Below are 26,356 nucleotides of genomic sequence, written 5' to 3' on the forward strand. Positions count from 1 at the left end.
AAACAGTGGCCGCCTGGAAAAAATCTCAGATTAACCTCAGTGTTGTTGGTTATGTTTTACTCTACTGTCCTCTTATGACAACATAGGCTAGAAAGGACATAATAAAGAACAGACAGACAGACAGACAGACAGACGTACCTGTATGAAGGTGTGGGATCACCAACAAGAGACAGACAGAGGGACAGAGACAGGAAAGAGAATGGCTATTGTATAGAAACAGAGGGAGTTTTATACAGAGAGGTGGAGGGACATTGTGTGTGTGTGTGTGCGTGCTATCTGAATCACTATGTGTGTATGCATGCGGTGAGAATTACTGAGTGTCCAAGTGTACAATACAAGAATAACTGTGAGTCCATGTGCACAAATGTGCAGATTTGTGTGTGTGTGTGTGTGTGTGTGTGTGTGTGGTGTCAAGGCTGTGGGCCACAGGCGGATTAAGCGGAGGCAGAAAGATGAGCACCTCGCAGGATTAGGGAGAACAGAGGGATGACCTCACTGGACAAATGGGGGGTGCCACAGGCCAGGTGGAGAGGGGCATGACAAAAGGGAGAGGGAGGGTGTGACAGATGGAGGGAGACAGAGCTGGCAGAGGAGAGGTGGAGGGGGGAGGAGAGGCAGGCTGTGAAAAGACAGCAGTTATTTGTCTTTGAGTAATGAAAGCAACTTTAAGACGTGAGTTGCAGTGTGAAAATAAAGCAAGTCCAGGCTGTTGAAGCATGAGCCGTAGCTGAGGTGACCAGATTTCTGGCATGAAAACTGGGGACATGCCCAGTTCAACAGTCAATATAAAATTGAAATATCCAATGTCTTTATTAATGAAATAATAAAAACAAATGGGAACAGTACGGTGGCCCTGAGAGCTCAACACACTGCAACTTAAGAAAACACGTGCAAATACACAAAACACAAACAAACTGTAAGTCTTAAGAGGGTGTGTTTGTTTTTGTTAGTTTACTGCCTGGTTATGAACTCCTAAACAATGACTGAGCCAGCTAACCTTTTTTCTGCCCAGATACAACCAAAAAAAAAAAAAAGAAAGAAAAAGAAAAATGTGATTGGACTGGTTTTAGCTTCATTTGTGAAGCTGGTATAGCTAGCAGCTAGCCCCCTCTGTTGGGCAAAACAGGCACAATGCTAGACGTCTGCCGGTCTGCTCTGCTGCCTGTATTTCTCTCGCCTGATTTTAATTCACAGTTAAAAACGGGGACATTTCTGGGGACAGCCGCAGACAGTCCACCAAAAATGGGGACTGTCCCTGGAAAACGGGGACATCTGGTCACCCTAGCCTTAGCAGATGTCTCTGTCATGTCTGAACAGTTTATGTTAAGCTTAGCACTACGTTTTGAAACAGGGGGGACAGCTAAGCTTGCTCTGGTCAAAGGTAGTAACAAACACATTTTGTTTCATTTGCTTAGTCTTTACAAAAAAAGGTTGGCAAATTTAGTTTCTTTTCAGACAGAGTCAGGCTAGGTGTTTCCAAGCATGCTAAGCTAAGCTAACTGGCTGGCTGTAGCTTCATGTTTATAGTGAAGGCATCAGGGTGGTATCAACCTTCTCATCTAACTTATTTTTGAATCATAAAAAATAACAAAATTCACCAGTTTTTACAGAAGTTTTTGTATCCATCAAACAAGTGAAATAAAATGTGATGATTAGTGAGCTTAAGAATGCTGTTATACAGCTAGCTTTTTTCCCAGCTTGTAGTTTTTGTGCTAAGCAAAGCTAACTGGCTGCTGGTGGCTGCATCGTATTTACATTACAAACATGAGAGCGTCAATCTTCTTATCTAACTCTCGTCATTAAAATGATTAGGTATATCTCCGAAGACATGATACAAATGCCACAACACATGTAAACCAGAGTTAATTCATTTTGATGGCCAAACAAAATGTGAACACAACACCAACATAAGAAGAACACTTTGTCACCAAAGTTTATATCAGTCTATATATTAGTGAAGACTTTTCTGCTGACACATCCGGCAGACACTAATCAACATTTTCTGGCCACCTGATGGTTGAAGGTCAAACACTGGTTCTGTTCTGGTCTCCAACAGCTCCTCAGGAAAATGCCTGTGTCTGTAGCTGCTAAATGGTGCTTTATGTTCACCAACTCTAGTTGCTAATTTTGTCAGTTTACTGTGAAGTGATGCACAGGTAGTGTGCAGTGGGTTTAGCACAAGTGGCAACCTGCAAGGCTGGAAAATGGAGCCAACACAACAGCTCTAAAACCTGCAGTTCTTCAAATGGCCATTTGAGGCCGACTCCAAAACAAGTCAATCCCCATAGACTCCCATGTTAACATGCACAACTTTGCAGCAGACATAAACATGCTTACAGCCAGAGGTGAAAGCAGTTTTAAATTCTTGCCGGTACTATTACCAAAACCTTCTTTGCTTCATATTGTTTGCCTCTCCTCACTTCATGCATTTTAAAAAAGCAAAGTCAAAAACCAAACAAAACATTTCAATATTTTACTGTACCTGTATGGAGTAAACAGAAATTAGAAACACTTGACAATGTATATGGTAAAATGTTTGTTTTAATTTTTAGGGTTCTGGCGTGTATGAAACATTTTTGAATAATGAACATTTAGACGCGCATGTGCAGTCACGTACTGCTGAGAGTGAAATGCCTGATCGTTAGCTCACACACAGGTTGTTCCAGCTGTTCTCTGCGAAATAACATGAAACACAGCTGCTTATTCTGCTATTGAATTTATTTGGGACATTTTGCAATAAATGGAATGAGATTAAACGTAGTGTTGCACGTCTGGAAGGCTCAGAGGAGACCACCGGACTCTCTCCCAGGGGAGGGGGGGAGAGGAGTAAGGCAAAACCCCTGAGGAAGAGAGGGAGGTGTCAGGACAAGGCTCCGTCCAACATGGACCAAAACACAGCACGGACGGTTCAGAAGCAATTCCGAACGAGTTAAAAGCAATTTATAAAAAGAAAGTGATGATCAAGACTGCATACTGCTAGCAGATCTATTTTCTGGCCTAAAGTGCGGCCGTGACTGGTTCTGAATTTGGGCTTTAGCAGACAGCTGCTCTCCCCTCTTCCTGGTACTGCGCACCTCCACTGAATCTTTTAGTGGTACGCAGCACCGGACTGTACTGGCTTACTTTCACCCCTGTGTTGGTCACTATGACTAATTTCCCCCCAGTGGCACCCATAGAAAAATGATGGCACTTTTTCTTATGGACACACCCACTTCACCACACAACTTAAAGGAAGAAATGTGAGAGCGGAGTGAGCCAAACTGATGTGGATTCTCATGCAACAGGAGGAAGAGAGAGATAAAAGAGGAGAAAGGGGGGGGAGTTACAGAGAGAGAGATAAACAGAGTAGATCCAAAAATAGAGAAGTGACTGCTCCACTCATTTGTTTTTTCCATAAAAGGTGAGCTATCCAGTTCACAGACACAGCTCTGCATTATAACAGAATTAAAATATTCCCCTACTAAGGCACAACTATGGTCAAAGGTATTTACTGAAGACATTGCTTACATTCCAGTTAGCGTTAGAGGCCACATTTAACCCCATGCGTTAACAAGAAAGACTTGATCTTTCTTGGTTGCATCTGCTGTGACCTTTGACTCCAAAGAGCCTGTTTGTTTGGCAAACAAAATTTGAGTGTGAATTTTAAAATGACAATCAGGGGGTTCAAGCTTTTTCTCCAGGGTGAAAGGAAACCCGATACAGCATAGGTGCATCACGTATTACAGTCCTTTCAGTATCTTGCTTCTCTGTAAAAATAAATATAGCAGAGTACAAAGTACAATATTTCCCTCTGAAATGTAGTGGAGTGGAAATATAGAATAGTATAAAATGGAAATACTCAAGTACCAAAAAGTTATACTTGTCACAACCAGGCTAGGACTCAGGACACAGATGCAGGATAGTTTCAAAGTCTTTATTTTCGAATCTGACTCAAATCCTCCGAGACCGAGTATCAGAAGCAGGCAAAAAAATAACAAAAGAAATCGAACAAACAAAAACCTCTCGTGAAAACTGGAGGCACTAGACTATGAGACTAATAACAGAAAATCACTCATCGAGGAGGCACCTGAACTAAAACCAAATGGTACTGGGTACAGGCTTGTGACGAGACTGTGGTAAGCTAGGGTGATCGCATGCAGATACAGACAAAGACGACACACTGGCACAAGACAAAGGGAGGCGCAGACTCATACACATGGTAACAAAGGATAGGTGGAAACACTCAGACAATCAGAGGAGAGTTACTTTTTCAAAATAAAACAGGAAATGACAAGACAAGACATGGAGACAGGACAAAAACCCAACTTGACCTCACCACGGTGTGACAATACTTAAGCACTGCAGTTGTAGTAAATGTGCTTAATTACTTTACTGCTAATTACTTAGGCTTCAGCACACATGGATTTTAATATTGCTCAATTACCCAACAAGGTAAACCTCCTGAATGGGTTCCTATTAGAAAAGCTAATATCAAAAAGGATGTCAAAACATATCTGTACCACAACTAATCCTCCATCGTCTCACTGCTCATGACTGAGCACCAGTGTTTGTTAAAATTAAATAATATATGGTATTTTGCATTGGAAATGAAATGAAAAGCAAACACTGAAAAATTGTCAGGTAGTCTGTAAATTAAGGCTAAAGTTAGAAACTAGCTAACATTCATTAGCTAAACTGTAACTTACGCAAGTTAGAAACTAGCTATCTACGTTCATGTGTAGACACTTGACACAATCTAATTCAGAAACTCTGAAGGTAAGAAAGTAAAGCGTATTAAACAAGTCAGATAGTTACCTACTGCAACTTACATTTACCTACAGTTTCTCAATTTGCTTGTGTGATGCACAGGAGAATAGACTTGAGGATGGAGCCAGTGATGGGAGTGAGGTAGACAGACAAAATGTGCAGCTGACATCAAGGTTTAGAAATGGTATGGTCCACTTTAGGGGTGTCTGAAATCGTAATACAAGATCCAGGTATATGAGAAATATAATATTTACAATTACTGGGAAATAGTACATATAAATGTTTCAACTGCCCCAAACTGATATTTTCACCACTTTTGAGGGGGTACAAGTCTTAATCCATGGGTGATCAAGCGTTCTGTTCTGCTGCCCCTCGTCTGTGGAATGTTCTCCCTGACCATCTGAGAGCACGACAGACCATCGAATGTTTTAAAAAAGGACTTAAAACATTTCTTTTTAGCAGGAGTTACAAATATGAACTAACTATACTGGATGATATTTTATCTTTGTCCATTTTATGCTACATTTTATTTGTCTTTTTTTTTTAATGATATTTTATCTGTAGCACTTAAAGATTTGCTTCAAATGTAAAGTGCATCTAATGCCTCAGACAGAAACAGGCCTGGTCAACTTTGTGCCATGAATTCCTTTAGTCTGAATTTGCACCAACCAAAAATCTGTTCCTGCATGAAGAAAAACATTCCGTCGACTTTAGGACCTGCTGCTGTTTTAATCTGCTCAGATGTCTGGTGAACTGGGATTTAAGTCATGAATCAAATGAAACAGAGATTTGACTTAAAAAAAAAAACTAACTCTTTTATTAACACAGCATCATTTTGGAAAAAAAAAAAAAAAACTTTTTCAGTTTCATGATGAGGCCACAGGCATAGTGACTGTCAGGATCTGAGGAAAATAAAACAGAAACAAAGTGTACAGTGTGTTAGTTTAATGTTTAGCACATTAGAAGCATTATTTACTATATGTACACAGTTTACACACAATCATACCCATGTTCATTGGTGGTGGTGTTTTCAGTGTGTTAGTGCTTCAGTATATAAGTGTTATCTTCCATCCTTGGTGTTTGATACAATGTGCTCCTGTCATGTGTGTAGATTTGGCATAGATTTTGTGTCACTGTGCGTCCTTCCCTCTTTGGCTGTTTAGTGTTTTATGCCCAGTGGAGGTATATTTTGTGCAATTTAGCTCAAGGCTGTTCAAGTGATAGTATCCACGTGTTTATCCACATCTCACTGGACACTGCTGTCCAACAGTTTGTGACCGTTTGTGTGCAGTGTATAGTTTGTGCATACATGTGTTTAGTACCTCTGTGCTCTTGTTGTACTGTGCCACACTGCTCTCCTGATCGATGAGGAAGGGGTGGAAGATGTCGAGATGGAAGAGCGAGGGCCGGGCTGTCAGCACCAGCCGGTCTTCTCCAACGTCCAGAACCAGAGAGCGAGACGATGGCTGCACAGGACACACACACACACCCCCAGCTGAGATTGTACTACACTGAGCTTTTGTCTGTGTTGTGTACACTTGTAGTGTGTATGATTTCATGACATAACATATCACTACATTTTTACACAGATCAATACAGTGTAGGCTACAATAAGGCTTCATCTGAACTGAAAGTAAGTTTATAATCATGTATGAATGAATCGTTTTTATCTGGAACATTACTTCAACTCAGTAGGGAATTTAAGTACAGTAATAAATTACCTAAGACACTTTTCCTGTTAACTGGGGTTGCCATCTTTGATGTGTGAAAAACCGGTACAATTTTTTTTGGTTATTGTTTTTTTTTTTTTTTTTGATGAGCTGGTCATCCTCGCCCATCTCTCCCCCATTTCACCACACTGACATAATAAATTGTTTTGGTTTTTTTTTTACTAACTCTTTTGCCAGCACCTGCCTCATTCCTCTGGGCTGTACACAGGATTGGAGATAACCAGGAAGAAAATAGACAGTAGATGTAAACAGATGAGGAAAAGAATATTAATTTTTCGGGATGGTCGCTTAAAAAAAAGAATAATCTTGGGTGGATATCCTACTGTTAACACAACAACCTCCTCTGCGTATCAGTTACTGTGGCTCCATCTGCCATGCTTTCATTCTTGCACAGCACATACGTCTGCAGCTTACAACAACAACTCAGTGACCATTTCAAATTTGCATTTATTTTTTTTATTGGTTTGATTTCACACAGAGGGAGAAAAAAAAAGGAATTTCTGGTCGACTGCGGATTTTGATGAATGAAAGTATAACTGTCACCGACAGGTTTTATCAGCAGTAGTGAGCATGTTAATGCGCACACTAAAACTGTGAGTTGTCTTAAACATGCACTTGATGGTATCCTACATGATATGATGCTAAAAGCCTGAAGCATATATATATATATATACACACACAATATCATACAATGATTATTCGGCATTGAGCCTTAGCAGCTAACAGCTACTTCACATTTTAAGCCTTAGTACCAGGTTGTATAAGCTCTTTGACAGATTGTGTCCTATTTAATGAAACATTAACAACAAATAAACATTTATTTCTTCAGGGGAACTCTGAACTTCAGAAAAAAGTCCAAAGTCTCTTTGGCTGCATGTCTTGTTGTCCAATTATGGTTGGTAAGTTATATTTCCCAGACAGGACAGTAAGTTTAAATGGATCCGATTTGTATTTGAGGGAGATGAAGAAACAGGGTAGAGGAGAAGAAAAGAGAAGAGACATGAGTGTTTTACGCAGTGTGTATGAATGTGTATGAATGTGCTTGTCTCACCACCCCAGGTAGCTTTATTTCTGCAATGAGGTACTCAGGGTCACCAGCAGGAGGCTCCACAAACAAAGTAAACTCTGGTCTGGAGAAGGTGATTGGTGACCGGAAAGAAAGAAGTGAATAATGAATGAGGCAAGGGTGAGAAACCAGAGAAATATGAGAGGAAGAGGGTGTAGAGTAAAAAGTCCAATGAGAAAGCAAAAGCAGCAATGAGAAACAGATGTTCAGAAATAAAGTGAGAGAAGATAAAACGGTGTGAGACAAGTTACTGTGACTTTGAATAAGAACCATACAGGGCAGATCAGAAGAGATTTACCTTTTTGCCGTATCAGTGTAGCTTTCCCTGTAAGAAAAGAGAGAAGATTTTTGCATCAGGAAAAAAAAACCCCACAAATTCAAACTCAATGGAAAAATCCACATCTTCCTATTATTTTTTCTTTTTTTCTGTAAGTCAGAATATTAGCAACATAATCAGCTCTTAGCTTTAATTCTCACACTTATTGATATTCCCAAAGATAGTCTCCACATTGTTGTTGACCTTTTAGATCTCCACAACAGGCAGGCATGGACATAATGAATGAATAATGTACAGTGTTTGTCAGCAATTATAACTTCTCCCATTAAGATCTCTTATACAGTTAAAATAGTGTTTTCCTTTTAAGTAATTCAATATCTATTTATACACCAACCTTAAGAGTTGTTAGACTTGTTGACAGATAGATTAATTAAACCATGTGTTAAATGTTTACATTCTGATCATAAATGGAAGGACTGTTTGGAGAAAAGAAGAACCCTGTTTTCTGTTCATGAGTGGATCCAGACAGACGTACTGAGGCTGCAGCTCTTGGATCACTGGCCTGCTCTTGGTCCGAATGTTCTGCTCACTAACAGAACCCAAAAACTTTCTGTTCTTCAGAACCTTCCAGTCTGCAGAAACACACAAAAGAGACTCAAAAGCTGCTATCAATCCTAAGAAACATTGCACTCACACACGCATATGCTAACACACACTTACCTCTACTTAGCTCTAGATTGTATTTGTTCTCCAAACCCTCTAAAGACACCAGAATAACAAACTGCTGGAACAAGGGATCTTTCTACAAGAGACAAACATATATATAAATTCATACAAAGACATGTGAAGGCTTTTAATTGTTTTAGTTTGTCGTCATGGTGCCTCCAAAGGCAGGTTTAACAGAACACGACTGACACCGAGCCACCTTCTGTTGGTCAAGTGAAGATAATTATAGATAATTAGAGCAACACAGATAATTCAGAGGTACAACATACAGTGCAGTGTTTTCATTTTTTTTAATTGTTAAATTTAGTATATTTCAGTTTTTCCTACCAAAAAAACCCCAGAAAATTCCCTTTAATGGAAATAAGTTATAATTTCTCAGATAAATACAGTATTACAATGTCAGGTCACAGGATATTTTAACATTGCTGTATTACATGTTCAAACAGAACTGGTTTCAGGTACTATGCTACCTACAAACATGAGCTGCAAACCTTTGAAACTACAATCTCATTTCACTTGATGATTTTAAAAGAGTTTACCAGTTTATCCATGTTTGAACTGTATATGTTTATACCAGCACACAGCTCTCTTGAAATCATGAGCTCAGTGAGACTGCCTGTTAAAATAAAGGACTAAGAAAATGCGCCAAAGGAGTGAGACACAAACTCACCTGGCAGCTCTGGAAGAACTCCTGGTTAATGACCACATCATAAGCTGTGCAGCCCTGAGAGCCTGAAACAAAGAGAGAGAGGGAGAGAGAGAGAAAGAGAGAGAGAGAGAGAGAGAGAGAGAGAGAGAGAAATACAATCTACTAAACACATTTTACACAAAGTAGAAGAGGTTGAATTTGATAAACTTCTGTTTTTAAAACAGAAGTTTTAAAATAGTAAAATATTTACAAAGGAGTGGTGGCTTTGAGGACACAGTGACTGTTGAGGGAAAATGAGGACACAGGTCAAACAAATTAATTGGTGCCGGTCCCTGCAGCAGACAGGAAAGGTGCCAAAGGGAAACATGATCAAAGGCCCTTTTGATACACTCTTGAGGGGCGTTTCCTCAGGTATAAATGTTTAGGTCTCCCCATACTCGGGGTCTTTCTTCATCCTGACCGCTCGCATGTAGATTGACCTTTTCTTTGCAAAGAAAATAAAAAACCTTGTCGGCCGGCAGAAGTCTCTATTTCATTCCTCACTAACAGCAGAGAATTTCTGCCACACATACCTTAAAGGAAAATGTGGGACCAAACAAATACTCAAACTGTGGCGTTTCAGCTGCCAAGTAAAACAATACATCAAATAGTCCAAGTGAGTGTTTTTACAAAATTTGAAGGAATTCCCTTGAGGAGCTCTTGAGATATACCTTTGACCTTCAAAATCTAATCAGTTCAGCTTGAGTCCAAGTGAACTTTTGTAATTATTTGAATAAGTTCCTTCAAGGCATTACTGAGATATTGTGTCCAGGAGAATGGGAGGGACAGACATCAGAAAACAATATGCCTCCAGCTCTGACTGTCGCTGGTACACAGGCATAAAAACCTAGAAGTTAATATAAACCTAGAGGACTGGAGGTAAAATCATCTGTTCAACACAACCTTACATGCTTGGCTGAGGAGATCCATATGTGATCATTTCCTGATTACAAAAGTACTTCAAACACTTATGTTTGCAGCCTACACAACATGCCACAGTCTGTCTTAACGGAAAAATTGACACTAAGATGATCCTGTGTGTGTGTGTGTGTGTGTGTGTGTGTGTGTGTGTGTGTGTGTGTGTGTGTGTGTGTGTGTGTACTCTTACACAGTCACAGACTAAACTAACCAGCGTCCGGCATGAGCTTCCTGTTTACTTTTAAGACCAGGTCTGTACAGTGCTGCAAAAAATGATTGAACAGGAAATTGGAAAACAGATTTCATTTTTCTAAAACTATATTTTTCATTTGTCAGATCAATTCAGTCATGGGCCACTTGTGCTTTTTTCGTCAGTGCACTTTGTGCGTAGTCACCAACTCATGAAAACATTGTGTGTGCCCATTTACATACACAAATGTATAGCTTGATAGCCATGGTACATTTCCTATATTGGCTATGAGAGTTAGCATTGGCTAGCTCGTGTTTTGGCATGGGGGGGTGGGCCTACAGTTTTTACAGCCCTTCAATGCAGATTATTGGAGGCTGATTAGAATCCATCAAAGCTGCATAATGCACATTAATGCAAAAAGGACTTTATGATGTAAATGTCCTATAAAATGTTTTTTCATAAATGCATCAGCAGCCGATCTTTGCCGTTTAAAATCCATATTTCTCTTTTGACCAACATGTCTCCTGTATTATTCCTTGTAAATCCAGGTGTTTTGCTCACTCAACTGTCAGTCAATTCAAATTTTATTCATATCACCCAATATCACAAATCACAAATTTGCCTAAAAAAGGGCTTAACAATCTGCACAGCCTTATGAAACCCTCTGTCCTTAGACCCTCAAATCAGACAAAGAAAAACTTTGACAAACATGCAATAGATCTCATGTGAACAGAATAGAGCAACAAAGTAGATTTAGAGTGTGGACAATCAAACTGACAACATTATAGGTTGTAAACATTAATGAGGAATATGATCTGGGAGGACAATTAGCAACGTCCAATTACCACGTTACTCTCCACCATGAAGACCTGGACAGACTCCAAGAATGACACAAAACACAGAGAGGAAGAGAGAGAGATACAAGGAGCCTGAGAATCCTGGAGGACAAAGATATAAATCCAAAACATCTGGAATGGATTACTAACAGCCTGGTCAAGCACAGAGAGCCTGAGTGAAAAGAGAGGACCGGGAGGAGAAAACAGGGTCCAGCTATCTGCTTATCTCTCTCTCTCTGATGGACCAATGTGCTGAGTGGTGAATACATTGATACCAATGTTATGAGGACAGGCGTCGTATCACTTCAAATTTGAAAAGGTAGTGATCTGACACACTGTAACTGAGAACTTCCCTGGCTGGACATTTTTACTAAGCTAGTGGGCTCCAAAACCTCACTACCTATAAATCTAACAGGCTCTATAATCCCCTGTGACCTGCCAAACACTAAGTCCCTAATGTCAAACCCAAGTTGAACCCAGCTGTATTTTTAGATAAAATGGCAGCACCTTTTCCAGTAGGATGAAGGCCAAAGGAGGCCAAATCCCTGCTCACTGCAGTGACGAGCCTACCGGTGGGTCAGTGAAGTGAGCCTACTGTACATTTCATTATTACCCCTCATGGGTAAGGGACCAGAGTCAGTTAATCAGTGCCAACACATCTAACACAAACATCCTGGCTGGGCTTTTCTCAGGCTCTTTCATCCTCATGTTACTGGCACTAACAAGAATAACAACGATGGCTACACCCTAAGATCAGCCGCTATGTCAGAGGATATGGCCACAGGTAAACAGTGAACAGTGGATGGCAATACTAATCTACTTCAGGCACACAGCCTACCAGGACAAGTAGCAGGGCTGGCTAGGGTCAAAAAACTGGTCTGGTGCTGGTTTGGTAAAGTGATACTCAAAGATGCAGAAAGTATAACATTGGCTTAAGACTAGTTTTATACCTTCTGCATCAGCCAGGGCCCTTTTGACCTACATTTTGTTATTGGAGGGTGTAGCAAAACTCTGGTGTTGATGTACCCGCCGATTTGTCCTGTGGCCACTATGTTACAAAGGCACCAACTGGAGAACAAACATGGACACTGAGTTTGAAGAGAGGCTGTGTGAGGAGGTTCACCGCTACACTCACCTCTACAATGAATCCTTAAAAGAACAAGTACAGCAGACATAGCAGCGATTTTGGTTTGATTCATAGTGTGCATGCACAAAATACGTAGACGACCATCTACTGTGCATGTATGGAACTAATCCTCCAGGCAGACACCAAGAGGAAAACAACTTCATTTACATGGTGTTCGCATCTGTCTGTGTATGTGTCCGCTAGTCAGTATAACTGAGGCCTTAGCCAGCGCTTCCCATACATACGCTCTGCTAAGTAATGTTTTATGAGGAGAGAGAAAATGAAGAGATTAGAGGGAGCAGACAGCAGTTGTCAGTTTTTAGAAAATCACAATTTATGTCACAGGAAGCAGCATCAGCTGTCCCCTGCAGATCCTCTTATCTGAACTCAGGACATTAACACTCCTCTGCAACAAACACTCTGGGTTACATATTTCAATAAAGGTTTGTCCATCCTCAAGTCAAACTTGTAGAGACTGACAGGAAATTGACATCAATGTATTGCAGTTACACATACACTCACCAAACACTGCTAAGAATAGGAACTAATACTGGGTAGTTCTTCCCACTGGACAGGAAAACGACAACTGCGTTGGTCTGAAACAAGCAAGGACACTTGTCCAGAGTCTCTAATTTTCTAATTTTCTATAGAAAATCTTCATTTGATCTGACAAATGAAAAAGTGCATTTTAGAAACTTTTCTAATTTTCTACTTTTCATTTTATATATTGGAAATCAGACTGAAAAGCCTTACACAAACCAGACTGAACCCAAAGTAAATCCAGCCTACAGGCTTGCAGTGGTGCAGAACTCTCTAGGAGCACCAATTCCAAAGATTATTGTGGGACTATGGAGAGCTATGCTTTCACATGACCCTCTTACCAAAGAACTCTCCTCTGTGCCAGGGGTTATGTGTCTGCAGTGTCTAACCGAGCACACAAGTCTAAACAGAGAAGTGTGACGTCAAAAGCTCTCACGTCCTCCAGCTATGGTTGTTTATTTAATGCAGCTACCAATTAAACCACTGTGAAAAATATGCTATAATCTACATAATTTGTAGTGATTTGATGTTAGACACATTTTAAACATTCTGTAGTGAAACTCTAACTTTGCAGAAACATTTAGACCCTGAAGGAACACAGGTCTAAACGTCTGTTCTGCATGAGATGCAATGCTGAAATGCAACGATGACTCTAAGGGTCAATAATAAAGAAGCTGCCTGCATGCACATTCACACAACTAACCTTTAAATTACACAGGAATAACAATCAAACTATGAATTAAATTGCCACAAAATGAACTAAGATAATATCTGCACCTGCCTATGAAAACAGTATCATCTTTGGCTTTAGTTACATACTGTTGTCTACTTCTGTGTGTGGCTCCCCAAGACTCATGGGAACTCTGTAGCCGCTGGGATCTTCTGATTGGAGCAGCTCCACAAGCTCCTCTCTTGAGAGTTCTGGAGGAGCTGGCACTGAGTTTGACTGACAGATGTTGATGAAAACCTTCTGCTTGTCTGGCTCTGAGACCGTCTTCACACACATGCCTGGGAGGGCAGAGAAAGGAGAAGATAAAGAGAAGGCAAAAATTAAAAAAAAAAAAAACAATAACAAGTAAAAAGAGAAAGAAGAGAGAAGACAAAAAAAGCCTAATAAATCATATCTATGACCAAACTGTGGCAATGTCTTCCAAATTACGCTGTCCAGCATTAATGTTTGATGCAACTAGTATTGTGGAGACACTTACCAGGTTGTGGTCGAATTACTTTAGAGTCTGGATTTTCCGTCTGCATCTTTCCCATTGTCTAAAAAGATAAGCAGTAGTTTATTTCAGACCCCCTGAGTTTTACACACATTCAGTGACATCAGAAGAAAAACTACTGTACAATAAAATTATTGAGTATCAGACACACAAAGCATGAAACACTGAAAAAGCTAAAACGCAAAGAAGAAGAGGTCATGACAAATGTTTTACAAATGGAACAGTGCTGACAGGACAAACTAGAGGTCATCTGTGGTTGGAAGGGATGTGAAACACTGAGCTCAGCGGCATGTTGCAACATCATTTTCTTCACTCTCACATTCCTTAGGAAATCTCTCACAGGAGTCCAGTAGAGTACAAAAAAGTAACACACTATGTACACTATCATACACAGTATGATACCATTGGCTATTTTGCCAGCAGTGTTCATATGAAGGGGAATTTTTCAGACATAATTCTGCCCACACTCCGGTCAAATGGGGTTTGGAAAGACACAGAACAGGCCAAACAAAACCCAGAAACACATGTAACCACTTATCTCCCAAAGATTTAGATCCTATTTGTGGTGGTAGTTGACTTAATAATCCATTGTAAAATACACGCATATAAACACAGTCACAGAAATTAGCCTGTGCAGACATGACAGCACAGCCTTTAGGTGATTATGTAGATAATCTTACCAAAGTTGAAGAGAGAAAATCGTTTTATGGAAGATAGATAATAGTAATGATAGCAGTTTCATGAAATGCACCTATTTCGTCTCTTGCTAAAAGTTAGATGAAGAGATTGATAACACCATCCTGTCTTTGTATGCGGTAAAATGCAAGCTACAGCCAGTTAGCTTAGCTTAATTTAAAGAGCAGTAACACAGGGAAACGACAAGTCTAGCTCTGTCCAAAGGTAACAATATCTGCCTACCAGCACCTTTAAAAGTTATTAATTAACACATTATACCTCATTTATTCAATCCAAAAAAGTCCCTATTTTACAGGCGTTGAGCAGTACTATCCCTTGACTCCAGAAAGTTACCAGTCCCTGCAAATAAACAGTCTGGCAAATAACCCCCCATGAAAAGGTGAACAGTTACTGCTAGACTGAAAAAGACCAGCTGTTTCCCTATTTCCGGTTTTTCAGCTAAGCCAAGCTAAACTGCTTGCTCAACTACATGTTTATTGTACAGACACTAGAGTGGCATCAATCTTTCTATCTAGCCCCTATCCGTGGGAAAAAAGGCAGACAAAAATATTTCTGATGTCCGATGTTCCAATGTCAGACTATTCTTTCCCTACCCTGTTCTAAGGCTAAATAACTTTTGAAAGAAGAAATAAAAGATTTCAGCTCTTGCAAACTGAAAAGGTAATTCATAAGCAATAAATGAATTATTGCTGAATTCTATACACTCAAGGGTTTTGCTGCTACAATCCTCCATGGTCCAGTATGACCAGGATCTTGTGGTGGCTGATGTTAGCTAATGTTTTGCTAATGACAGTGCTGTGTAACTGACATTAATGAGTCACTTTGCTAACTTTACATCTGTTCTCTACTTTTGCTTGGTCACAGTGACCGCTGTTGAGCACAATTTACATAGTCTGGCTTTAACCCAGGTCACTTTAAAGCAACATTACCTGTAGCAGCAGCTGTTGATACAGCTCCTCTTGCTGCTGCAACTCCAGTTCAGAGTTGAGGAGTGAGGGGTCCGTTGTCATGGCTATGGGCAAAACGAAAGGCAGTCAATAATCCAACATTAAAATAAGAAATAATTAGTGATTAGTTGAAACATTTGCAAATGTATTAAAAATAAAAAACAAAAATAGAACATGTTCCTAAGTATTCACAGTCTTTGCTCAATGCTTTGTTGAAGCACCTTTGGCAGCAATTACAGCCTCAAGTCTTATTGAGTATGATGCTACAAGCTCGGCACACCTATGTTTGGGCAGTTTCTCCCATTCTTCTTTGCAGAACCTCTCAAGCTCCATCAGGTTGGATGGGGAGCGTCGGTGCACAGCCATTTTCACATCTCTCCAGAGATGTTCAATCAGGTTCAAGTCTGGGCTCTGGCCACTCAAGGACATTCACAGAGTTGTCCTGAAGCCAGTTCTTTGTTATCTTGGCTGTGTGCTTAGGGTTGTTGTCCTGTTGGAAGATGAACCTTCGCACCAGTCCGAGGTCCAGAGCACTCTGGAGCAGGTTCTCATCAAGGATGTCTCTGTACATTGCTGCATTCATCTTTCCCTCGACCCTGACTAGTCTCCCAGTTCCTCCTGCTGAAAAACATCCCCACAGCATGATGCTGCCACCACCATGCTTCACTGTAGGGATGGTATTGGCCAGGTGATGAGCGGTGCCTGGTTTCCTCCAGACATGACGCTTGGCATTCAGGCCGAAGAGTTCCATCTTTGTTTCCAGAGACCAGACAATTTTGTTTCTCATGGTCTGAGAGTCCTTCAGGTGCCTTTTGACTCCAGGCGGGCTGTCATGTGCCTTTTACTGAGGAGTGGCTTCCGTCTGGCTACTCTATCATACAGGCCTGATTGGTGGAGTGAAGCAGACATGATTGTCCTCCCATGGTCACTGTCAGAGTGACCATCGGGTTCTTGGTCACCTCCATGACTGACATCACTACTTGTGACAAAAAATTTCAACTCAATGTCTAACTTCAACTCGTCATCAGAATATAGATCACACACCACAATCGTTTGTTTTGTTACGTGTTTTTAACCGACCCCATTAATAGACGTGTAGCACCTACTGTAAACCAGCTGGACACATGTTTGTATGTCATGACAAAATAACAACAAATTGTTTTTCATGGACTAGCGAACATTAACTCAGCACCAGGACTGATACTTATCGTGATATTAGCTAATAACTTGTGGCCTGTCAAGTTATTTCTAGGTAGCATTTAATAAACCCAGGCTTAAATTCAACACGAATACAAACAAATAACTTCAGACATCACCAAACTCTGCATGCCGCCTTACATAATGATTTCATTCAGAGAAACACCTGCGGAGGCAGCGACATTAGTCCTAAGGTGCCCTCTCTGTGAGAGGTCTGGCTGCTTGAGGTTTTGAAGTATGCACTCTCAGTTTCTTTCCTTAGGACGAGGGGCACTGGTCTGGTAAAAGTTATGAAGGAGGTCGTCGTCTTGGTTACATGTCTCATGTCCATGCTGTTTCCCGTCTAGCTAGGTTAGCTTAGCTTTAGCTTACAGGCAATATTACCAGCCGACTCTCTTCGATCTTTGTTTTCTACATGAAATAATTGCCCTCTCTGTTGTCTGCACTGCGTGTTTACTGCCTCGCTCCTCTCACTTCTCAAAACAAGTAAACAGACATTTGTTTACCTTTCCACTCGTGCCGGTAACTGCTGTGAGATGTCGCGCCGACGTTCAACGTAGCAACAACACTACTTCCGATTTGAATCCTTCAGAATAAAAGCGTCCAAACTCCAAACTGACTGATAACCTAGTTTTGCTAAGAAAGAAACTGGACAATTTCATCGTCAAATAATCTTAAATATCTGTACTTCCTTACATTACATTCCCTCCTTAGCATCTCAATCTGTAGCATTTCAGAAATAATGCAAGCACTCAAATTAAGTCATACTTCAAAGTGAATGGTCTACAACTTATATTGACTATACACTGATAGACACCAGTACTTAAAGTTCCTCCTTTTCCTAGTGTCTTCTCCGATATTCCCACCTTAACATTCACATTAACATTTATTCATTCACTAACATTCACCATACATACCTAAATATGTGTGTATAAACAGTCTAAATACTCCAGGCACTGCATGTGAAAAGACAGGCTACCTAACACTTCAGCTGATGCCTGCACAGACAACAAATATGCAAGCAAGAGAAAGTGAAAGGATAATGAAAACGATACAGGAATATGATTTAAGAGCTTTTACTTTCTCCAGATCTTAAAACCATTTTAGGGCGAGCGCAACTGCGTCCTCTGTATGTGACCCTGCATTTCTCCTCCAAGCATAACACACACTCCAGTCTAAAGCACAAGTCTGTATATCAACTGGTTTGTATTTTGTCTAATTTAACTGAAAATCTATTTGGGAATATTTACCACTAAAGCGAAAATATAATTGGATACAATAAGAACAATAAGTATCAATATAATAGTATAAGTGCTCCCATAAAAGTAAATGCCCTGCATTAAAAATTATATTTTACTACTGCCTCAGAATTATTAGCAGCAAAACAGTTGGTTGCTGTGAGTTATACTGTATGTTGTTTTTTTATGACATTATTAGATTGTTAATATGGATGCATCAATGTGTAAGTAGCATTGTAATGCTGTAGCCGATCAAGATGAAGCTCATTTATTGGTTGTTCTGTATATACCAAGGGAAAAAAACACCATGCTTCCCAGCTAAAATGGCAAATCAACATGTACTCATTAAGGCAGTATTATTAGTATAGTATAGTAACTGTCTTAAATGTTGTGGCTGATTAGTGTATGTTGTTTGTGATAATTAAATAGCAGTAGCAAAGCACCTGGAAGTATTCCACCAAAGATGTGGGAGGAACACTGGATTAATAATCAATGTGCACAGCACTGTATTTTAAAAAAGGAAGCATCCATCCATCCATCAGCTATACTGCTTATCCTTTGAGGGTCATAGGGGGGCCAGGCCCATTCCAAGCTGCCACTAGGTGAGGTGGGGTAAACCCTTGACAGGCTGCTCACAGTGAGAGCAGCAGTCTGTTACATTGCAACAGTCTACCACAGTGCTGACATATAAAGACAAACAACCATTCACACCTACAGGCAAGGTAGAGTTGCCCATAAAACTGCATGTCCTTGGCTATGGGAGTGTACCCAGAGGAAGCCCACAGGGAGAATGTGCAAGCTCCACACTGGGAGGCCCTGGCTGGGCTGCAAGTTCGAACCTAGAACATTCTTGCTGTGAGGTATTTTATTGTATTATTGATATCTTTCTGATACTGGTATGTCAGTTGAATATGAAATTACATGAAGGCTCTATGATCTAAATCTCTCATAATTTCCACCAAATTACCACTATTTTCCAATACTGGAAATGAGTCTGTGATTGTTTTTCTGTCTTTACCCACAGAACAATGAGCATATTTTTTCAATAAGAAATAGAGAGAAAAACATACTGAACATAATGAATAATGTTTTGCTTGTGGATACCTACAACTTCAGTTATTAGATATCTGAGTAACAAGAAAACCTATATGAATTAAATATATTACAACTAATAAGACAAGGAGGATATGGGTAGTTGAAAGCGCAATAATGAAGAGACTTGTTTGTTTTTTTAATCTTCATTCTTGTAACTCGACTACACTGTGCGACCAAAAGCACAGGAGCCAGCTCACATGACCAGGCTTGTGCTGGGCCAGCCAAGCCCAGTGTGTGTGTTATGCTTAAAGGAGAACAACTGCAGGATCACACACAGAGGACGCAGCTGTGCTGGCACTAAAATGGTTTTAAGATCTGGAGAAAGTAAAAGCGCTTAAATCATATTCCTGTATTGTTTTCATGATCCTTTCACTTTCTCTTACTTGCATATTTGTTTTCTGTGCGGGCATCAGCTCAAGAGTTAGATGGCCTGTCTTTTCACAAGCGGTGCTGCTCTCTGCTGATCGTGTGGTGCCAATCCTTCATGGTTCCCTCCAATTTCTGCCATGTATAGCTGCACTGTTAGCTTGCATGTGAGTTAGCATTGTGTGTGTGTGGTCTCACAGGCAGAAAACATAGGGTCATGTAAAGTCAAGTGTCAGAAGCCATCCATTTTGCCAAAACTGGTTGCCAACAGTTGGGACCAGTGTTAGAGCATATTGACAACAGAAGAACAGAATTTAGGGACTTTCCAGATTGATTGTTATAAAGGTTGCACATACAAGTACAAGAGAAACAGCTATGGGAACAAATGCATATGAATATGCGCAGCTTGGAGAAGTGTAATTCCATCTTAAGCGTCTGCAGCCATGCTAACAGCTCTGCATTGAGCTAAGTGCTAACATCACCATGCTATGACATGCACTCACATGACAATGCTTAACATGCATCTCAAAACTAAACCAATCCGTCTAGTTGATAGTGAAATATCATAGGATAAGTGAACACTTTGACCTGCTGGGGGTGGTCATTCACTTGACCTTCATGTGACCCTACAGTGCCCGAACCTTTACCCCCAGCATTTGCCGGGGGTCCAGCCTCCGCTTGCTTGAGGCACTTGACTCTGCAACCATCTCTAATATGACTTGGGATAATGTGCTTATTTTGAACAGCTTTCTACTGCAGTGTGTGGCAAAAAAGGGGTTTTGTGACTGTTCCTGTCTCTTTTCAGACAGAACAATTAATTCCTCAGTAGTAAGGCCTGTTGTGAGCCTGATATAATCCATCTGCTTGAAGTGCAACTCCATGTCCACACATGGAGTTGGCAAGAACTCAGCAAGAGTTGCTTACAGTCCAGGCTTTTAGTATTTGGACAACTGATCCAATTTTTGCTTTTCAGGCTCTGCAAGCATCAGTTCGGCCCAGATGTTATTGTCACACTGGTTCATTCAACAAAAAGCCAAGATTTTTACATGGGCTTTTGGATTACTGCAGAAAATAAGCTCTGTGACAAACAAACGTTTATTAGATATATGCATTTTGTTCAGCAGGATAATCTTCAAAAATGAACACCACCTCTACAATTTGTCAAGCCTAAATACAACCACTGGAAGTAAAAAGCTTAAGTTAGAAGATCAACAAACTACACCACCATCATGACTTCAAAGTCCCCAACACTAAACTTCCAACTCGTAGTTTGATGTAGCTCTTACCTCTTCTACAAAACCTTTCCTCTTACAAAGTTAGTAATAGTTTACAAAAGCATGAGTGTAAACACAACAAGGCTGTGAAGGTGGACTGGTGAGCAGATGGGATTTCTGTTCTGACAACATTTAATGTCCCTAACAACCTCTGCAATCTCATTTAGCCACTAGTTAGCAACCAGCCTTTTATAAAGGATGTAAATGCTTATAGAAATCACAACTTGGGTATTTACTGACATACTTAATGTCGTAGAATGAAACGTGAAAATGTAGGGACTTTAGGGGCTCTATTAAAAATGCATACTAAACGTCTTTAATTTGAGTGGGTTTACATCAAGAAAGAACTGTGTGGCTCTTTAAACAAACACAAGTACCCAAATTCCAAAATTTAAAAAGTAATTTAATACTTGTCCATGAAATTTTTATTGAGCAGCTGTGTGTTGTTTCATTGTTCGTGTACAAGTGGTTTAGAGTTGTGAATTACTATTTAGATTGAGGTTAAGTCGTCCGTCAATATGAGGAGTAAAGAGGTGAACCTGCAAGTGAAGAAGAGAATAAACAGGCTGAAAACAAAGCAAAAATATATCAGTAAAATGGCAAAGAATCTCCACTGTAGGCCGAGATGTAAGTAAGGATTGTGAATGACTGGAAAATAAAATGGTGAAGAATAAAATGGAGAAGAAGGAACAGGAAATCAAGAATACTCTCTAGATTGTCAGCGCACATGTTTCAGTCAATGACCATGACATCAGAGGATTCACCACAAGCTGCAAACCCATGGTAAGCTTTAAAAACAAAAACACCAGGATGTATTTCACAAAAACATACGGCAAGAATCCAAGAGAGTTCTGCAACAACGTTCACTTGGCCGATGAAACAAAAATCAGGAAAGCAAAGAGGAGAGTGTGGAGAAAAAAAGAAATAGCTCATGACCCTAAACACACAACCTCCACTGGCAACCCATGGCTGCCTAAATCAAATCGTAGTCACTGTTGCTTGCCCATAGAGTGACTTGTGGGTCTGCACTCGTCTACTTGCACTCAATCATACAGAGTTACGCTCCGTCTCAGCCACTATGTTCCCCCAAAAAACATCGTCTGGCATTGCTATCCCCATACACAAGGCAATCCCAGTCCAGACTGTTCTCCTCTGTGGTTCCCCGATGGTGGAGAAGCTATCAGTGCCATCAGAGCAGGTGCATCCCTCTCTAATTTCAAGATCTTGTGAAGACTCAAGTTTTCCACAAGCACCACCTCTCACTGCATCTCTTAATTGCCTAACTCACCCTCAGTGTGCACTTCCTAACTTGATCTCTGTGCACTTTGTCTTACTGAACAGGTTTAGTAACAGTGGTAGTACTACTAATACTGCTTACTCCACAGTCTCCTACTGCCAGTGGCAATCCGAGATTTTGATGGGCTACTAAAGAAGCCCAGCCAAGACCCCCTCACCCCCAGCCTCCCCATGTAGACCATAGGGAGATGCTACAACTTTCAGATGTGCCCTAAACACCTCACATGCAGGCATATAGATAGAAGCTAACTACAGCACGTCATCAGAGGGGTTTCAGTGCAGCAGCACTGTATAGTGTCTTTATGGGGGGTTTAGGGGGTTTATAATTGTCCCCTTTGCCCTTGGGGGGGTCCAAACATTTGCATGGTTTGGCTCTCCTGACAATGAGCCTCTGCCTTCTGTACTGGAGCTTTAGCGTTGTCCCTCACTTGTAAGACACTTTGGATGAAAGCATCTCCCAAATGAGTGATAGCAAATTTAAATCTCCCACATTCCCACTTTATAATAAAATGAACATGCTGAAGCACAGAGCTTCAAGAACACAAACAGTGTAACTCTCCAAATACTTTTGGTCTGGGCTCTTTGAAATGCTTGCCAAGATCTTGTAATTGAGTGTGTGAACATGCAGTTGTACTTCTAGCACGGGGGTTACAAGCCCGGGGGTCTTCATCTCACAACAGAGCCTCATTACTGAGGAATGAATTGCTCTGTCTAAATACCTACAGTCCATACAAGGTGTGTCTTTGTATTTGGCTGTAGACAATGTGTTCTATCATTATTTCCATGCAAGATTGTTTAAATATGTGGGTTTCCAAGAGATGAAAGTTCAATCTTTAAGACGTTCAAATCCAGAAAATTGCAATCGTATCTCATACTCACTTTTTGTCTATGTTTCTATAAACATAGACAGGCATAAGGATTCAATAGCTTCTTTACAGAGCATGAAAAATTCAGCATATCAAAAACATTAAGCCCTCTCCATCATCCCAAATTCGCATAACATACACTAGTGGTGCATCCACCCATAGGAGTGCCTATCTTCTACTTATAAGTGCTTTGTAAAAATATAAAATGTCAACGCTAACTAAACTGTTACTACTGATAGTGTCTTTGATGATTCTCAGTCATCTAGGTCATGATTATCCAAGAAGGGTTGAATCGGATTGAACTGGCCTTTGTTGTAGATACATGAAGACATTTCACAAGAGACTTCTTCAGCTCTGACTGACTGATAGGAGATCCAGGTAGTGCGTGTGTGTGTGTGTGTGTGTGTGTGTTATCCCATAAGAACCCGGACCCATTTCACCTTAAAGGAAAATTATGGGGAATATAAAACAGACCAAATGGACCACACAGAACACATTTCTAATTTGATTTTTAAATTCTGACCCCTACTGGCAAAGATCTGGCAAGTTACATATATGTCACACTGGGTGCTTATAGTAAATGTATTCCTTATTTGAAAATAAATCAGCTTGACAGTTTTTTTTGCTCAGTAACATATATTTGTATTTTTATTTACATTTCCATAAGATACAATAACATTCTAACTTTAATGTTCAAGTTTAACAAAAAAATATTTGTCTGATTGGTTTTACAACAAAAAATGTGCAAACTGAAAACGGTTGTGTGACATGGTCAGGGACTGACCAAGGGACCGACCAAGGAACTGGCCAAGGAAAAAAAAAATTTCTTGGAGAAAAAAACCTTTTGAAGCCCCTCAGTGCACATTCAAAGGCCAAAGTGTCTCCAGATGATGTTGTCAGATGTTGTCAGCCACGATGGGACACCTTGTGTTATTTTCCCAGTATGCACGATTTCCCAGTAGTTGGCAAAGACCCATTCGCAGGTAGAGGCCAATCAGTATTTCCAGTTCTTTAACAGTGGTGTTAATGTTGTTGTGATGTTCTGATTTTTGTACACTGTACAAATTTGTTTGCTCCTTCAGTGACTCAAGCATTTCTGGTGTTATGAACTTTCTGAAATACTCCAGGGGAGTAGAAAGATCATCTGGATATCATCTGGAGGCGTGACACTTTGGCCTTTGAATGTGCACTCAGGGGCTTCAAAAGGTTTTTTTCTCCAAGAAAATTGTTTTTTTCCTTGGCCAGTTCCTTGGTCAGTCCCTTGGACAGTTTCTTTTACAGTTTCTTGTACAGTTCCTCTGTTAGTTCTTTGGTCAGTTTTGCTGCCCTGGGTTCATGTTTGTTTGTGGTACTTCATCTAAATCATTTGATTCACTGTCTGAATCACCATGTCTTTTTCGCTGGGGGTGTAATCTGGGTCTTCAGAGTCTTCATCTGAGCTATCTTCACATCCCTCAAAGTCACTGTCATCTCCAAAGATGACATCTAGTGCATTCTGAATACTGTAGCGTTTGCCATACTACAAAAAAATTTATAGAATTACATTGAATTAGGAGCATTGAAAAATCGTGTTTGTTTTACTTACAGATATTCAAAAATTGTTTTGTAACATATATTATTAATAATTTTATAAATTTAACATTGTTATATTTGTTTAAATGTGCTTTGAATTGAACATTTTTCTTATTGTAACAAATACGTCACATCATATTTTCCACGTCTATGTTGTCATAACTTGTTTTATATCAATTTCTTCAGGAAATGTTGTCAGAACATGTTAAATGTAATATTTGACATCTTATTTAAGTATCAGAATTGATAAATCAGTTGAAACATACCTTTAGTTACCAAAAATAAGATGTTTGAAATTAGATGATTTGGTCAGGTGTGTTTACCCTGCACACGGCTATCTTGAAAATGGTGTTATGGGTACCCAAATTCACAGAGTGTCATGTGACTGCACCAGGAAGTTACGAACATGTCACTTTGGGGCCTAATGAGGTAAAGTCAAGGATAAAGATAAGGATAAGCTGTGTGAGAAAGTTTGCAGGACATATAAAGTCGCAGTGACACCTGTGTCACAGTGGGTTCTTACGGGTTAGTGGCTGTTAAATCTCCTGGAAAGAGATGAGAGGACAGCACTGAAGGTGGGGGGTAAGTGGTGTTGTAGACCTCTTTCTTTGTTAGTTTCTTTACTTTAACGTAAATGGCCTTCTTCACTCCTTTGTTAAACCACCTGTTCTCTCTATTCAAAACATATGTGTTGCATGAGTGAGTATTAACCTTCAGGTTTAGGTAAACTGTTGGATCTTGACCTGAGTAATTGGCCCTCCTGTGTGAGAAAGTTTCAGTTCTGGTGTGCTGCTTTTCTTTGCTACTTCTGTGAGCTTGTTGTTATCATCACTAACTGCGTCATCTCCCTGCACTCAGCAGAGATGGCTGGGACACAAACCCAGTTGATACATGCATCTTGGGTGATTTGATCATAAGTGGACAGCTCTAAGTACAGATGTGAATGCACCCAAAACGCACAAAGGATGCACTGAGATCCAGTCACTCAGACCACATTCGGAGGTGGTCTGAGCCACATGTGGCCACATTCTTTTAGCAGCATGTCCTGGGTCACACTGAAGGACCGCTTACTCAACTGATGGCCTGTGCGTAAATGGAAGCACGTGCTCATTCACACTCATTCAGCTGGTTCTCAGATCGCATAAGCTGACTTTATCGACAATGCCTGAAAACCTAGCCCGTAGAGATATATTTAGAGAGTATCAAGTATCTTGGGCAAATCGGTTTGGAGCGTGTCAAGGAATACGCTCAGTCTGCATTGTCAAGATTTCTCCCATTTCTTCTTCTAATTTCTGGCAGACTAGGCACAGGAAGTGCAGTGCTGCCTCCTGCTGGTTAAAAGCAACAACTCATTTGGTCTTTGAAAACAGAAACTATGTTTGTCCAATTTTTTCGCTTATACAGCGGTGAAATGAGATCTGATCACAAGTGGTCACTCAAGACACATGTGGAGACACATTGTAATGCCAGGTGTGAACTGACATACTCAGAGCTGACCACTTGTGACCAGCTCACCCAAGGTGCATGTTAATGCCAGGTGTGAACAAGGCCACAGACCCTCATTTTGATGAATGAACTGACAAGGCCTCTGTTTGTCCATTTTACCATCACACAATAATTTCTTCAGTAGTAGTTAAATAGGCCATTGTGTTGTTGAGATGACAATGACACAGTCATTCAGATCTAGACTGCTGAAGAGGGAAAACTTGCAAACAAATTCCTTACTTGCAAAAGTGGGACATA

At 40.3% G+C, this 26,356-nt stretch overlaps 1 protein-coding gene across 2 annotated transcripts; it reads right to left on the reverse strand.

Moving 5' to 3' along the window:
• Positions 1–5,237: 5,237 nt before the first annotated feature.
• pih1d1 (PIH1 domain containing 1) lies at positions 5,238–17,522 on the reverse strand. Of its 2 annotated transcripts, none has more exons than XM_071474716.1 (11): positions 17,413–17,522; positions 15,692–15,774; positions 14,052–14,109; positions 13,663–13,851; positions 9,216–9,277; positions 8,540–8,621; positions 8,355–8,451; positions 7,841–7,867; positions 7,528–7,606; positions 6,069–6,212; positions 5,238–5,648 (listed from the first exon to the last, which is right to left on the reverse strand). In XM_071474716.1, the coding sequence occupies exons 2-11, from the start codon at positions 15,770–15,772 to the stop codon at positions 5,613–5,615; spliced, it is 855 nt and encodes a 284-aa protein (XP_071330817.1). In that variant the 5' UTR covers positions 15,773–15,774; positions 17,413–17,522; the 3' UTR covers positions 5,238–5,612. The 2 variants fall into 2 exon arrangements, with proteins under 2 accessions (XP_071330817.1, XP_071330816.1); XM_071474715.1 differs by lacking the exon at positions 17,413–17,522 and adding an exon at positions 17,048–17,360.
• Positions 17,523–26,356: the final 8,834 nt, after the last annotated feature.

This window comes from Trachinotus anak, unplaced genomic scaffold (genome assembly GCF_046630095.1).
Source record: "Trachinotus anak isolate AG129_WGS33_773 ecotype Australia unplaced genomic scaffold, CSIRO_AGI_Tana_v1 ptg000003l, whole genome shotgun sequence".
Lineage (NCBI taxonomy): Eukaryota > Metazoa > Chordata > Actinopteri > Carangiformes > Carangidae > Trachinotus > Trachinotus anak.